Source organism: Ambystoma mexicanum, chromosome 3q (assembly GCF_040938575.1).
Source record: "Ambystoma mexicanum isolate Mex_15411 chromosome 3q, UKY_AmexF1_1, whole genome shotgun sequence".
Classification (NCBI taxonomy): domain Eukaryota; kingdom Metazoa; phylum Chordata; class Amphibia; order Caudata; family Ambystomatidae; genus Ambystoma; species Ambystoma mexicanum.
Window position 1 is genome coordinate 1,200,618,865 of NC_090926.1, and position 13,430 is coordinate 1,200,632,294.

Below are 13,430 nucleotides of genomic sequence, written 5' to 3' on the forward strand. Positions count from 1 at the left end.
TCTGATGTTATACCCACCCATGCGTGGGTGAAAAAGGATTCGTCCCCGGACTGGGGAGGGGACCCGGAGCAGGGTGTCATTGCTTGGAGGGCGTCTCTCCACCTCTGGTGGGGGAGCCTCTTCCGTGGGCCCTGTGCTGACCTCTGGGGTAACCCTGGGTCGCTTGGTATTCCAAGAGGAACCTTGGTTTTGGTTGCATCTGGTTCCTCTAGGCATTTTGCCCCCGAAAACGATGCAAATGACTACCACCTCTTTAGCGCTGTTGTTTGGCCAAGGGATTTAAGGGTTTCATCCTTGGCGGACTTGAGAGCATCTTCAACTGCCTTTCCAAAAACATTCCGCTCGACTGGCATATTTAGTTGGGCAGCTTGAATCCCAAGTTTAAAGCTTGACTGTCTAAGCCAGGCATGCCGTTTTAAAAAATGGTGGCTTCTGCAATTACACGCCCAGCGTTGTTGGCTGCAACAAAGTTATTTTTTAGGAGGACGCCTGCTGTAGCTCTGCCTTCGGCAGCCAGAAGGGAAGTTTGGCCTTTAGTGGCTTTGGCGCCGACTCTGCCAGGGCCTTTACCTCATCCCACTTGTTAGGGAGAATTATCTGTAAAGGCTAATTTCCCAAACCTATTGAGTCGCCCAGCAGCTTTGCTGGATTTTTGGGGTTTATTTTTTTTTCCTGCTAAGAGAGACTCTTACTCCCACTCTTAAGACATGATTTGAGGTGTTCCTTTGTCTTTGCATGTGTTTTATGGGCCATAGGGTCTTTTACTCCATAGGGTTTCATGTGTTTTTTTTATGTGGGTTACACAGCACCCTCCGTGTCGTAACCCAGGGGTGTCGTAGCGATCCACAAAGGGCATCGAAGGGCATGTAAAGTCACCATTGGCTTTACTAGTCCCAAATTATGAACAGAAACCACTACAAACCAACATATTGTGGACGTACTGATCGGGGAAATTCGATTGCCCCGGGGTCTGTTTGAGGGGGCACCCCCCTATCGAGTTTTGGCTGGTGGCAGTGGATACTACTTTTTATATTCGACCGCGAATATGGGATTTTTCCCATTGTTCGAGGCTACCAACTTTAATTATTTAATTCCTATAGCCTCGAACATACTGCCGGTTTATTTATTTAATATTAATTTACCGGTTGGTATTTTTTGGCAGAACTAGATTGTAAAATGGAGTTTGTGTTCTCTTCTGTGACTCCAACCCAAGTCGAGCCCTTCGTTCCACTTTTTGGCGGGCTTCTCCACAGAAGCCTCCAAAAGTGGTGCCACTCTGTCTGGGTACCACAGATCGTTCGGGTGACAGTAAAGCCTCGACTTTCTAACCTGGGCTGGGCTGGCCTGCGACAACCTAGCTAACTTTTCCTGACTTTAATTTCATTCTTTGTGTGCAAACTATCTACAAGACTCTTTGGGCATAACCCCACTGTGTGAACCTGGACCCCTTCTGCTTGCTCTCTCCAAGAGTGGGCCTTGCAATTGACTTCCTTGCTCTCCAGTAGAACTCTGCCTATCCTGCCTTACTGTGGTTCTTTTAAAAGTATTGAAATTTGTGTGCTTCCATAACTCTGCCTTTCCCCCTCCCTTTTTAATAACTTATTAGAGTGCCATCTTATGTTAAGACCTCTGTCTGAAAATAAGGTGTTTCTTATTAAGACTTGTCTAATAAGTAATTAGGGTTGTATAATAGTGACTGTGCTGAATTTACTTACCTCTTTGTGCTAGTGTAATTTACAAGTGTGTCTTTAAATAAATAACTACATACTTTTACACCAACGCTCTGGTCAGTGTTTGCTTGTGCTACTGTATCTCTGTACCTATTGTGTATACTCTATATACTGCCTAACTCTTCTTGAGGGAAGTCTGACTGCTCACCACAGCTACCAAGTGAAGCTTTGTGGTACAGACTGCTACCAAGTGGGTTTACTGCCAAACACCTGTAGTCTTAAATCTTTTGCAGTGGTCCCTAAGGGAACTGCACAGGTATCTGCCCAACACCATTATGTGCCGTCATAGCTGGAAAGCAAAGCTGCACACCCACTTTATGATTGAGCGGCAAGCACTGGTTACACGGTCTGCTTGTCCTTCCATGGGAATTTTCCCTTACAAATGGGGCAAAGTATAAATCCTCTCCATAGCTGAAGTTACAGAGTGACTAAGACCAACTGAAAAAAGGAAAGGCATTTTCAGTTTAAAGAAGTGTCCACCTGACTCCACTCCCTACTGTATAGGCCGGCGAGGGCGCAGCCACGTGATCAGCAACGCCAACAGGATCACCTTCCGTTGAATCTCGCAGGTCTTTGGCGGAAACTGGAACAGCTGTTGAGACAAGGGAGGGGTGATCTTAAATATCTTCATAGAATAATCCGACCAAAGTTCGTAGGCCAATAGCAATGTTCTTTACGAACTCTGCATAAGGGCGACCAGTTATCTGGGTGGAAAAATCAATCTGAGGGACCTCAAAGCGTGAGGGTTCTTGGGTACACTACATGTGACGTAGGGATAGTGTTACAGGCACGCCAATGTCGACATCCCCCTTTCGATCCTGGAAAGACAAGATGCAATACTCTGGGGTTACCACTGGATGTCGGACTATGCACAGCATGTTGATTCTAAGCAGATCAGAAATCACTTTTTGCAATTAGTGAATTCTGAGGTTGGCAACAAGGAAAGGTTCAGGAAGGAAAAAGGTTTACAGGTTCTCAGCATGCAATCACTTTAAAATCTCCCCAAAGAAGTCAAGTTAAAAACCTTTCCCAGCAAATGAGTTCAAAACCAATGCAACCAATGAACAACATTAAGAATCAAAGGAAATGGGTTAGAAGAGTCTGCAGGGAGCCAAGACAGCCAAATTTGGAACAAAGCCTATGGAGCAGCTCAGGCACTAGATAGAACAAGGTCTTGCACAAAGTTAGAGAGTACTTGTAGAAAATAACTGTTGGGCAACAAGTTGTTCAACTTGTGAAAGTTAGAGCTGAACACAACTCTACAAAAAGCAGCTACTGCAAGTCTTAACTGAAAAAAAGCAAGGTACAAAGAGGTAAATGCCCCTTAGAACAGTGCCTTCGGTTAGATGATCATCCAGCTGGCTTCTGTCTTGGTTGCAGAGCCTGTGTTCCTGGGCCTCAGTTGTGGGGACAAGAGGACGTCTGGAGGACTCCTGCACAGCAATTCAGCAGCACTTTTTGGTTTCAGCTAGCAGAAAATTGCACCACCACGGATCTGATACTGGCTGGGGTTCCTTCACTCCATGAATCCAGCACTCTGGTGAGGTGACTCGAGCTTGAGCAGTCCTGCTTTGGGATGGTCCTCAGGATCTTCCTGGAGCTCAGGTCCGGCTTAGAGACATTTCCCCTCTATGGATTTCACGACCCCTGACACTCGGTTCCAGCAGCAGAGTACAGCCAGTTGGGGGAAGGTCATCCAGCAATGTTAGTCTTGTGGTTAGTTGATACCCACCAACCCAAGATAAGTCGTCCTTTCTGGAGCATCTCTTGATTAGGAAAAGCAGTTTCAGCACAGCAGCAGGGCTTCATTAGGCAGTTCAACGGTCCAGAAGAATGCAGCAAGTGGTTTGTGTAGGTCGGACGTTTCTTCCAATGGTTAACTCTTTCTCCCATAATGCAAGGACAGTCAGCTACCCAATCAGCACTGGGTCCATTCAGGTAACCAAGGAGACTAAGGACAGGTAGTATTGGCCATCTTCTTCGCTTCCTGCCCTGCCAGACACTGGAACCAGAGGCAGGTTTCAGTACTGAAGCCCGCCAAAGGCAAAAACAAAGGTTTTAAACCTGGCTTGGCGCGCAGAGTAATGAAACCAAAGAAATGGCCTGGTCTTTATTTCGCCATTTTGACAAAATGGCGACTCATGGGTGCTATACTGCAGCTGAAAGTTCAGCCTACGGTAGAAAATCACAATGGTAGGAAAATTAAACCACTGCCATCAGCCATTTAAAGTAGAGGGTAACAAAACATGTTAAATGAGAATGTAGGATAAGGGGCTACTAGGTAACCCCCACCACTCCACTTTAGATTGTGTCTGCTGGACCTACAAAGAGAAAAAGTAAAGTCCATTTCACTTCACTATTCTTGGGAACAGTAATTCACACAAGAAAAGGCATTTAAACCTTATGAGAAATCCAAAACATTTCTCCAGGACACTTCAATGAAGGTGCTGTGCTCACCACACAAAAAGTAGATGCCTATGGAGTTTGCCAGACTCCAAAAACAGTGGAAACACTGAATCCAATCAGGTCAAAACATGAGTGAGAAAAAGGTCTCACTCCAGGGTTAAAATTAATAAGTCCTAGTCCAGCAAAAGTGCTGGGGGGTGGGGGGTTCTCTAAGGTTGAAGGGAATTTTGCGCAGAAACGAATTCTCCCCAACAGCATTGCAAAGACATTGCACTGCAAATCGGTCAGAGGTCCCCTGTTATGTGCGGTTTTCTGGCAGGGCACAGCACCTCAGGGGATAGCTTTCCCTGCGAGGCTGTTTGGTCCCACAAGCCAAAGGGAAGGAGCCGTCCTCGGGAGCTCCTTAATCAATAAGAACGGGACCAAGACAGCAGTGGTCGCTTCATAGTTACTGGAAGGGTCTGCCGGAGTCTCTGGATGTCTTCAGCTTTGTATCTGTTCCAGTGGCCGACTTGCCTTCTGCCTCGGGTACCTCCTTTTATTTGGATTTCCCATTCTCTGCAAACTATCCTGGCAGTTTACAGAAAGGGGTGGGTGGCTGCCCAATCATGACAGACAGCACCCCCCCCCCCCCCCCAACCACCCTCGCAGTGGGAACTGGTTCCATCCAGGCACTCTGTATGAAGGAAGCAGGGGAGGAGTTTTAAACTCCCTCGTCTGCCAGACACTGGAGCCTAAGCAGGACACCCAAGGTTATCTACCAAAGACAAAGCACACATTCAGACCTCCGGTCCCAGAATGATAGAAGGGCTAAAAAATACACAAGAAATTGCGAAAAAAGAAAGATGGCACCATGTTAGAACATACAGTCTGTGGTAGAAACTAGCACAAAATTTGGTAGATCATGTCAACTGCTTCCAGCCATAACTGTCACTGACTAGAAAGTCACAGGAGCAGATCATGGGGGATACTAGGCATCCCCTTAGCACTCCACATAAGGTGGTGTGTGCTAATCTCATAATTAAAGATTTAGGAAGGATCCAAAGTATCCCTCCTTGTCTTAAGAAGAACAAGTTACTTACCAACCGGTAACGTTCCTTCGACTGGATGTCCCTCCAACGTATTCCACATCTTTGACATGTAATGTCCACAGCTATGCACTTCAGAAACTTTTTCGGCAGAGGGCATCGGGTTAATGTCCCTCGAAGGCCTCCGTCAAGGGCGACATCACAGGATGTTATAAATAGGACACACGGCGCTTGTAGCCTCAGTTTAAGTTTCTTCCCTCAGAACGTGCGGCATAAGTCTCATGCTTGCTTGACTGCACTTAGCCTTGCGGAAACAGAAGCTGCAATCGCATAGGAAATTCTCCTGAGGGGCAGGTTGGGAGGGCGATATGGAATACGTTGGAGGAACATCCAGTCGAAAGAATGTTACCAGTTGGTAAGTAACTTTCTTCAAATGGATTGTGTCCAACGTATTCCACATCTTTGACAGACTCCCAAAAAAGTACCAGTAAATGGAGGAGGGAACAGAATTTAGAGGACCCAATTAGATTACGGAATAAAGAACCACCTTCCCAAAGGCCACAAAGGTGTGCATGGAAGCCCATGTAGCGGCATCAAATATTCCGAATAGGAACACCCAGCTGGAGGGCGGTGGAAGTAGCCACGCCCCTAGTGGAATGAGCACTCAACCCTTCAGGAGGGTCCTTATCCGCCAATCAGTAACACTCTGTAATGGTAAGATAATCCACCTGGACAAGGTCTGTTTGGTAACAGCCTAGCCCAAGCTGTGTTCAGCATATCCTACAAAGTTGATTGTCCACTCTGACCCTGGACATCCTAGAAATGTGAAAGCTCAGAGCGCTCCTAGGATCTAACCGATGGCGATGCTTCTCTTCCTTACCAGGATGAGAAGGATAGAAAGTTGAAAGAAGCACCTTTTGACTGAAATTATATTCAGAAACTACCTTTGGAAAAAAAGAGGGAAGTACTCTCAGTACAACCCTGTCCTTGTGAAACACAGTAAAGGGTGGCTTAGATGAGTGCCTGCAATTCACACTGCGAGCGGAAATAACCGAAACGAAGCACACAGTCCTGAAGGACAGGAATCTCAAAGGACAAGAGTGCAAAGGTTCAAACTAGCACCCATGAGAAATTTCAAAACCAAATCCCAAACCGGCACCTGGAAAGGTGACAGGAGGGAACACATTAGTCAGTCCTTTAAGAAACTGAGAAATCAAAGCAATCTTTAAGTGCTCGTCTGAAGAATGTTCTTACTTTAAGATAGACAACGCCGCTAGGTAACCTTTCTTTAATGGCACACACTTGAAGGCCCCTGTGGGCCAAAGAAAGTAAGACAGAAAAACCATAGGAATGGAGCTCTGAAAAGGATCAACATTGTGGTCTCTGCACCAGTCGCAGAACTTACGCCAACGGTACAGAGATTTTGTTGCAGGCCCCCTGGCCGAAATATACACCTCCATCACGTCATCTGGGAGGTCCAAATCCTTATACCTCAACCTTTCAGATACCAGGCGTGAAGGTTGAGTCTTGAACTCTGGATGGAGAACCTGACCCCATCCCCTCCAACCCCGCCCCCCCCCCCACAACACGCGAGAGAGCAGATCCTCACGGTAGGGAAGACTGCATGGAGGACAGATGGACATTTCTAGAAGGTCCAGGTATCACACACACCTGGCCCAATCCGGAGCAATGAGGGAACCAAACCTCTGCAACACTTGCGGAATGACTGGGACTGGAGGAAACTCGTACAGCAGTGGGAGTGACCAATCCACCAAGAACACGTCTCCCAAGGCTCCTCTTGGAGGAAATTCCCTTGAGCAGAATCTCTCACACTTCTGGTTGACACTGGTGAAGAGATCCACTTGCAGAGTTCCCCAAAGGGCGAAGATCTCCTGAAGGACTTCCTGAGCCTGCTCAGAGCGTCTGCCGCATGCATCTCCGGCCAGATGAACTGCCGAGAGTGAGATTTCCTGCTGGATTGCCCAGAACCAGAGCTGCATTGCCTCTGCACAATTGAAGTGGCCCTCTCCCCCTTTTGTTGAAGTGACCGAACCCCCCCCTGGCCCCCCCTTTTGTTGAGGTAATGAATGGCCACTGTGTTACTCATGATCAGGACACTCTTCCCCCGTACAGAGGGCAGAAAAGCCTTCAGGGCTAGCCTGACGGCCCTCAGCTCTAACAGATTGATGCAGAGTCTGGACCAGATACCAACGACCACTGGCGGTCAAGTCGTTGGCATTAGCGCCCCATCCTGTGAGGTAAGCATCCGTCACTACTGTCACGGTTGCCAAAACTGTTCCTTCATCAGGCTCCCTTCGTTGGCCCACCGCAGAAGATCCTAGAAGACAGTGGAATCTGAACGGGATCCGACATCTTGCCCGAGAAATGTGACCACTGCATCTTGAGAGTCCACCGCAGGGATCTCATCGCCAACCAGGCCTCTGGCACCAAAAAAAAAAATGCAGGAGACCATGAGGCCAAGCAACCTTAAGAATTCGAAAGCCGGGAGACTGGGGATGTTGAAACTTGTCCACCATCTGCATAATGTGATTGGCCCTTACCTTGGGAGGCCAACACTTCCAAGGACGTGTCTAAAACAGCCCCAATGTACTGGAGCTTTTGGGAATGTGTCAGATGCGACCTTTTGAAATTCAGAGAGAAACCCACCCTGTGGCGGGTGTGGAAGGTGACACTGAGATGATCCAACGCCAGCTTGGTAGAGCGTGACCGCATCAGCCAGTCATCCAGGGAGGGGGAGACATGAATCCCCCCCCCAATCGCCTGGGGTACGCTGCCACCACCACCATTAGCTTGGTGAAGACCCTCGGGCGGATGTCAATCCAAATGGCAGGACCCGAAATTGGAGAGAGTGTCCAGCCGCACAGCTCAGGTACTTCCTGTACGCAGGGTGAATCGGGACACGAAAGTAAACATCCTTGAGGTCCAGAGACACCAACCAATCCTGAAGTTGAAGGGCCTGGAGGACTTGAGAAAGTGACCATTTTGAACTTGCCCTTCCTGAAAAGTTTGTTCAACCAATGCAAGTCCATGATGGGTCACAATACCCTCCCCCGGCCCCCCCGACCCCCCCCCCATCCCTCTTTGGGATCAAAAAGGAATACCATCCCTTGTTCCTCTCTGCTACAGGCACCTGTTCTAGAACACCTTTCTCCAGCAGGCTCAAGATCTCCTGCGCAAGGAGCGGATCCGGAATTTTCAAAGCGTTTCCCCGGTGGATTGTCGTGAGGCCGCTGCAGGAAGGGAAGGCAGTAGCCGTGGGCAATGGTATCCAGAACCCACGCATCTAAGTAATGCCACGCCATTCTACGAGATGAGACAGTCTGCCCCCAACTGGCAAACCATGGGACATGATATCATGACTGTTTAGAAGCAGCTGCGGCAATGCCTGAAGGCAAAGAGGCAGCTGCCCGAGCGTCTTTGGCACCACAAGTTCCCTGACCACCACAGGTACTTTCGCTGACCTATTTGACTGGCGGCCCTCCTCATTCTACCAAAGGAGGAGTAAAAACGAAAGGAACCTCTCCTCCACTGCTGTCCCGTTGGACGAAAAGGCGGAGGTTGACACTGCGATGGTTAAAGATTTCACAGCAGCTTTTGAGGTCTACAACCTCCCAAGGCTCTGGTCAGCCTTGCTGCCAAACAAATGTGCGCCATCCAAGGGCATGTTCAGAAGACAGGCCTGCACATCTGGCGCAAACCCCTGATGCAACCATGCAAATCTGCGTACAACGGTGCTCGGAGCCATGGATCGGCGAACATTCACACATGGCATCCTTGCCGTCCTGCACAAGAGCAAGGAACCCAACCCTTTCCACCCCCCCCTCGGGAATATGCTCAGCCGCCAAACAAAATTCCAGAGTGAAAAAACTGCCAAGGCACACGTGAGTTATCCGATTTCAGGGCCATGCTCCCAGCAAAAAATGCCTTCCAGGCCCAACCGGCGAAGCGCTTGTCCCCATCAGGAGGGATGGTGGGGTACGCCACCTGCCTCAAGGTGGCCATAGCTGCCGGAACCACCAAACTCAGGAGTGGGGTGAGTGGATAAATAGCTGGGGTCGATAACAGAAGGGTGGCATTTCTTGGTCACAGACTTCTAAACAGCCGGAAGAGATTCTGGGGCCTGCCAAGCAGCTGCTACCCTTTTCTGCAAGGTAAGTTGAAATGACAAAACAGGGTCAGAGGACAGACCTTGATCCAAAATGTCCATTATATCATCCTGCAACAAGTCTTCAGGAGGACTGGACCAGCCCAGATAATCCGAGACTCGAGCCATGAGTCTCCTATAAGACGGCTTTGCATGAGCCCCGTGCTCAGGCCTACCGAATGCCACTTCCGGAGTAGTGCCCAAACCACTGGCATGGAGGGTCTGCCGCAACTCCAACTGAGTCTCCAGAAAAAAGTGGATCATGGTCACCAGGTTCCTCAACCTCAGACCTTTCTTCCTCTTCATAAATGTCATCCAGAGGGAGTTGAGACCCAGGTCTGAGGACAGAGGAGGGCCTGGAGGCCAAAACCAGCCTTAGACGTAGCCTTCCTTGGAGAATCCACGCTATCCGGGTACTCCAATGGGAAATTGAGAAAAAAATCCCTGAAGGCGCAGATGGCTTAGAAGTCCAGAGCTTTGACAACCTCGACGTCATGATTGCCAAAGGCTTTGGCGCCACAGGTGCCGACGGCGCAGTGGGCCGATACGACGGCAAAGGTCTGAATCGGAGGGACAGCGCCAAACAAGTTGATGGCGGCCCCGAGACCTCAACTGGTTGCTGCGGTCTCGCTGGAGATTAGAACAGAGACAAGTCTCTTTCGACTCTTCGAATCCTTGTCCGTACAGGACTTCGAAGGCTCCGGATGCAAGTCGCGCCATGGCCCGAGCGCGTGCAAGCCACGGTACGAGACCGATCCTGGCCGGCTTCGTCAGAAGGCACAACAGGACCCATGCCCGGCGATTTAAAAAAAAAAAAAAAAAGAAAAAAAAAAAAATCGCTAACATGAATTGTTGAAACGCCGCCCATTCCTCCGGAGTCGAGGACTTCATAGGGCACAAAACCTTTGCAGCACCATCCTCCGAGGAAGATGGGGAAGGTGACCGATGACAGCGCTTCCTAGAGTGCTATGATGAGGAAGATTAGTGGCGGGAACCACTCTGGGACTGAGATCCCCGGACTCCTGACGCAGAGAGTTGTCGGTGGCAACCCCCTTGGACTTGGAAGTCCGGGACTAACAGGCTTAGAGCCCCTACCTGGAGCTTCCCCTTCCGCAAGGCCTTGGCAGTCAGCGACTGGCATTTCAGCAGTCAGTGTTGTGCGACTCGCCCAGGCACCAAACACAAATGTGGTGGGGGTCAGTGAGAGACATTTTCGACTTGCAGTCTGGGCAGGTCTTGAAGCCAGACCGCAAAGTCAGAGGGGGTTGAAGAGAAACATCCCAATGAACGCACGAGGCGCGCCGAGTCTCATGAAGTTAACACGTTCGTGGAACCAGAAGGAACTGAGGCTACGGGCGCTGTGCGTCCCATTTATAACATCTGTGACGTCGCCCTTGACCGAGGCCTTTGAGGGACATGCCCTCGTGGCAGGACACCCTCCGCCAAAAATGTTTCCTAAGTGCACAGCTGTGGAAATTACATCTCAAAGATGTGGAATACGTTGGAGGACACCATCCATTCGAATAGTAGTTAAGGAAATATGAAAGAAAAAGGAGAACCCAAAGGGTGCCCCGCACCACTGCACATAGGGTGATGTGTGCTGCTAAGAGATACAGACTCCATAGAATAAGGTCAAACAAAGGAAGAGTTCCCAAAAAGTCAGAGCAAATAATAAGGGGGGAAAATGGCTCCCTTTTTCAAGTTAGAATGAAAAAGCTCCAGAAGTCCAGCAAAAAGTACTGGGGGTCTCACTAGGAGGGGCCTAAGCATAAAATGGATACAAAACCCAAACACAGGCAGCTTTGTCTTTATATATCTAAAACTTGTAAGGTTTTGCTCAGGACCAGGGCAGAAGACATGTAAGAACTGGAGCAGGACAGACAATGCGGTAGTAGAGCACCTGAACAGGATCTGAATTAGATAGTTGATGGCTAAAGAAATGTCACACAACTGGTCCTTCTGCCAAGTTCCAAAGTTCAGACAGATGTTGCAGGGTCTAATGTGTCACCCTCTTCACTAAAGTACTGTGGGCATTGGTGAAACAGCAGTTTGTCAAATAGAGGCTATCCTATTTGGCACTTTCATGCCGAGTTGACTAGGTAGTGTCGGACCATGCAGAAAACATGTAGAAGACCGGAGTTAGGCTTTCCTTCAAGCAGTACTAACCTGAATGTTATCAAGGGTGTGATTCCCCCTTAATCAGTGGGACCACGACCCTGAAGCTGCAGCCTTAACACCAAGACATTGATTGCTTACATTTCGTTCCTGGTATCAAATACCCACCCATTTGCACATTTTCTTTTCCACAGCTCCAGTCAGATGTGCCACCATTTAACAAGACAGCAACACAACAGTACCAATCATGAGGGAACTTCGCAGCAGGTTTGGCTACATTCAGGGAAATGAAGGCAGTTCCATGGGGTCTTATTGCTTGCCATATGCGAGATAGGGGGCTTTCCTAAAGTGGACAGCCAGCTATCTGAATACTGCACGTCCTTGCTATGGCAGGCAGGGGTGGGCGAAATGGCTTAAATCTGTTAGAGGGAATGTTATCCATGGAAAACAAGCTCAATCTCACTGAAGCAAAGTGTTCTCCCCACCCAACATACTAGGGGACCGGTCCCTTAGTTATTGACAGCTTTCTCCAGCCTTGCTGTTTGGAAGTCGTGACATGGACTCTTCACTTTTTACTTTTCTGGCCTTCGCTGTGCTGGTCTCAATATAAATGAAACCATAAAATGGCCCATTCCTTTGTACCAGATACATTGATGCGTATATACCCTGATATCCACAAACTTAAGCTAACCTTTCATGTCACACAAAAGTCAACTTTCTGGACACCAATGTTTAAAAAAATCTAATTGTCTTTCCTTCACACAAAGTACTATCGAAATTCGTTTTACATGCCAACTGCAATCACAGCCTTTTCTGAAGTATGTACTTCATTTCTTAGAGTTAATGACATTACCAGTGACTTCAACAACTGGTGATGGTTTGGAACAATCACTGGGCTTGTAGAAAACAGTCATTTCAGAAGATCAGGGTAAAGCCAACAAAGTCACGAATTATAGCCCTTACCCCACAGCTAAATTCACTCCACACCAAGCTATTGGCCCACTGCCATATTCTGCTGCGCAAACAAGTACACCATTCAGAATTGCAAAAAAAAGCACAAATGGTGGTCAGAGAATCACAGGAAACTTTGTGACAGGGAATCAGCACTCAAAGGTGTACTTTCCTTAATACTTCTAGCATTGCCAGTAATGTTGAAAGGGGCAAACCCCAAGAATAAAAACACTAAAAACACCCCAGAATTGCTGAAGACTTGGTCCAATTATTTCGTTATTCTATTATGGACTGGAAAGTACTTAGATTTCTTGGTGACTAGCATTTGAATTGCCAACAGTGTAAACTGAAACATACCTCAAGAAAGTAAAACCTGTCTGTGCCACCAGCAGAATATTCCTGAATGGATTCATTCAAGTCTTCACCATATTCTACAGTACAACGGCCTTGAACATCTTTAAAATCGATCGTGACCTCCTCTTCGCTCCAGTAGAGAAGATTGATATCAGCATGGTAACTGGCTTTCATAAACTTGTGGGTATTCTCTGGCCTAGGGACAAAGTGTACTATGAGTTTACATTAAGAATTGAAATTGCATAGTCAGGCAGAGATTAACAAAACAAAGAAACTGTAGACCATATTCAGATTTAAGTATATAAATTGTGGAAACAGAAACAAGACTATTCAATTTAGTCATACCAAACCAACAGGCCATACAAAACCCAAATCCCTTTCTATACCCAGCTGGCCAATGGTGTTGACAGATACCTTTCATCTTAAAGCCAATTTCTTTGATGCGAACCAGGAATAGAATACCATGGACACATTGACAGATTGGATCTTGAATGGTATAATCACAATATTGGCTTGGCAAACATTGTATTATAAGAATATTGAGGTGTGGGCAGACATGTTACTTTGAGAAAATACTCTCAAAACATGATTCCTGCCTTGAGGAAATTGTCCTGCCTGGAGCCAGTATAAAAATCAGAATCCAGCCAACTATTGCTTTGCCCTACTGGAAGTCACTGGGAA

At 47.9% G+C, this 13,430-nt stretch overlaps 1 protein-coding gene across 1 annotated transcript in view; it reads right to left on the minus strand.

The window, feature by feature from the left end:
* The window catches only part of DNMT1 (DNA methyltransferase 1), a 425,596-nt gene that overhangs the window by 83,594 nt on the left and 328,572 nt on the right, over positions 1-13,430 (minus strand). The window contains exon 23 of the mRNA XM_069604056.1: positions 12,753-12,945. Coding sequence (XP_069460157.1) covers positions 12,753-12,945 — 193 coding nt within the window. The remainder of the gene's footprint in view (positions 1-12,752; positions 12,946-13,430) is intronic.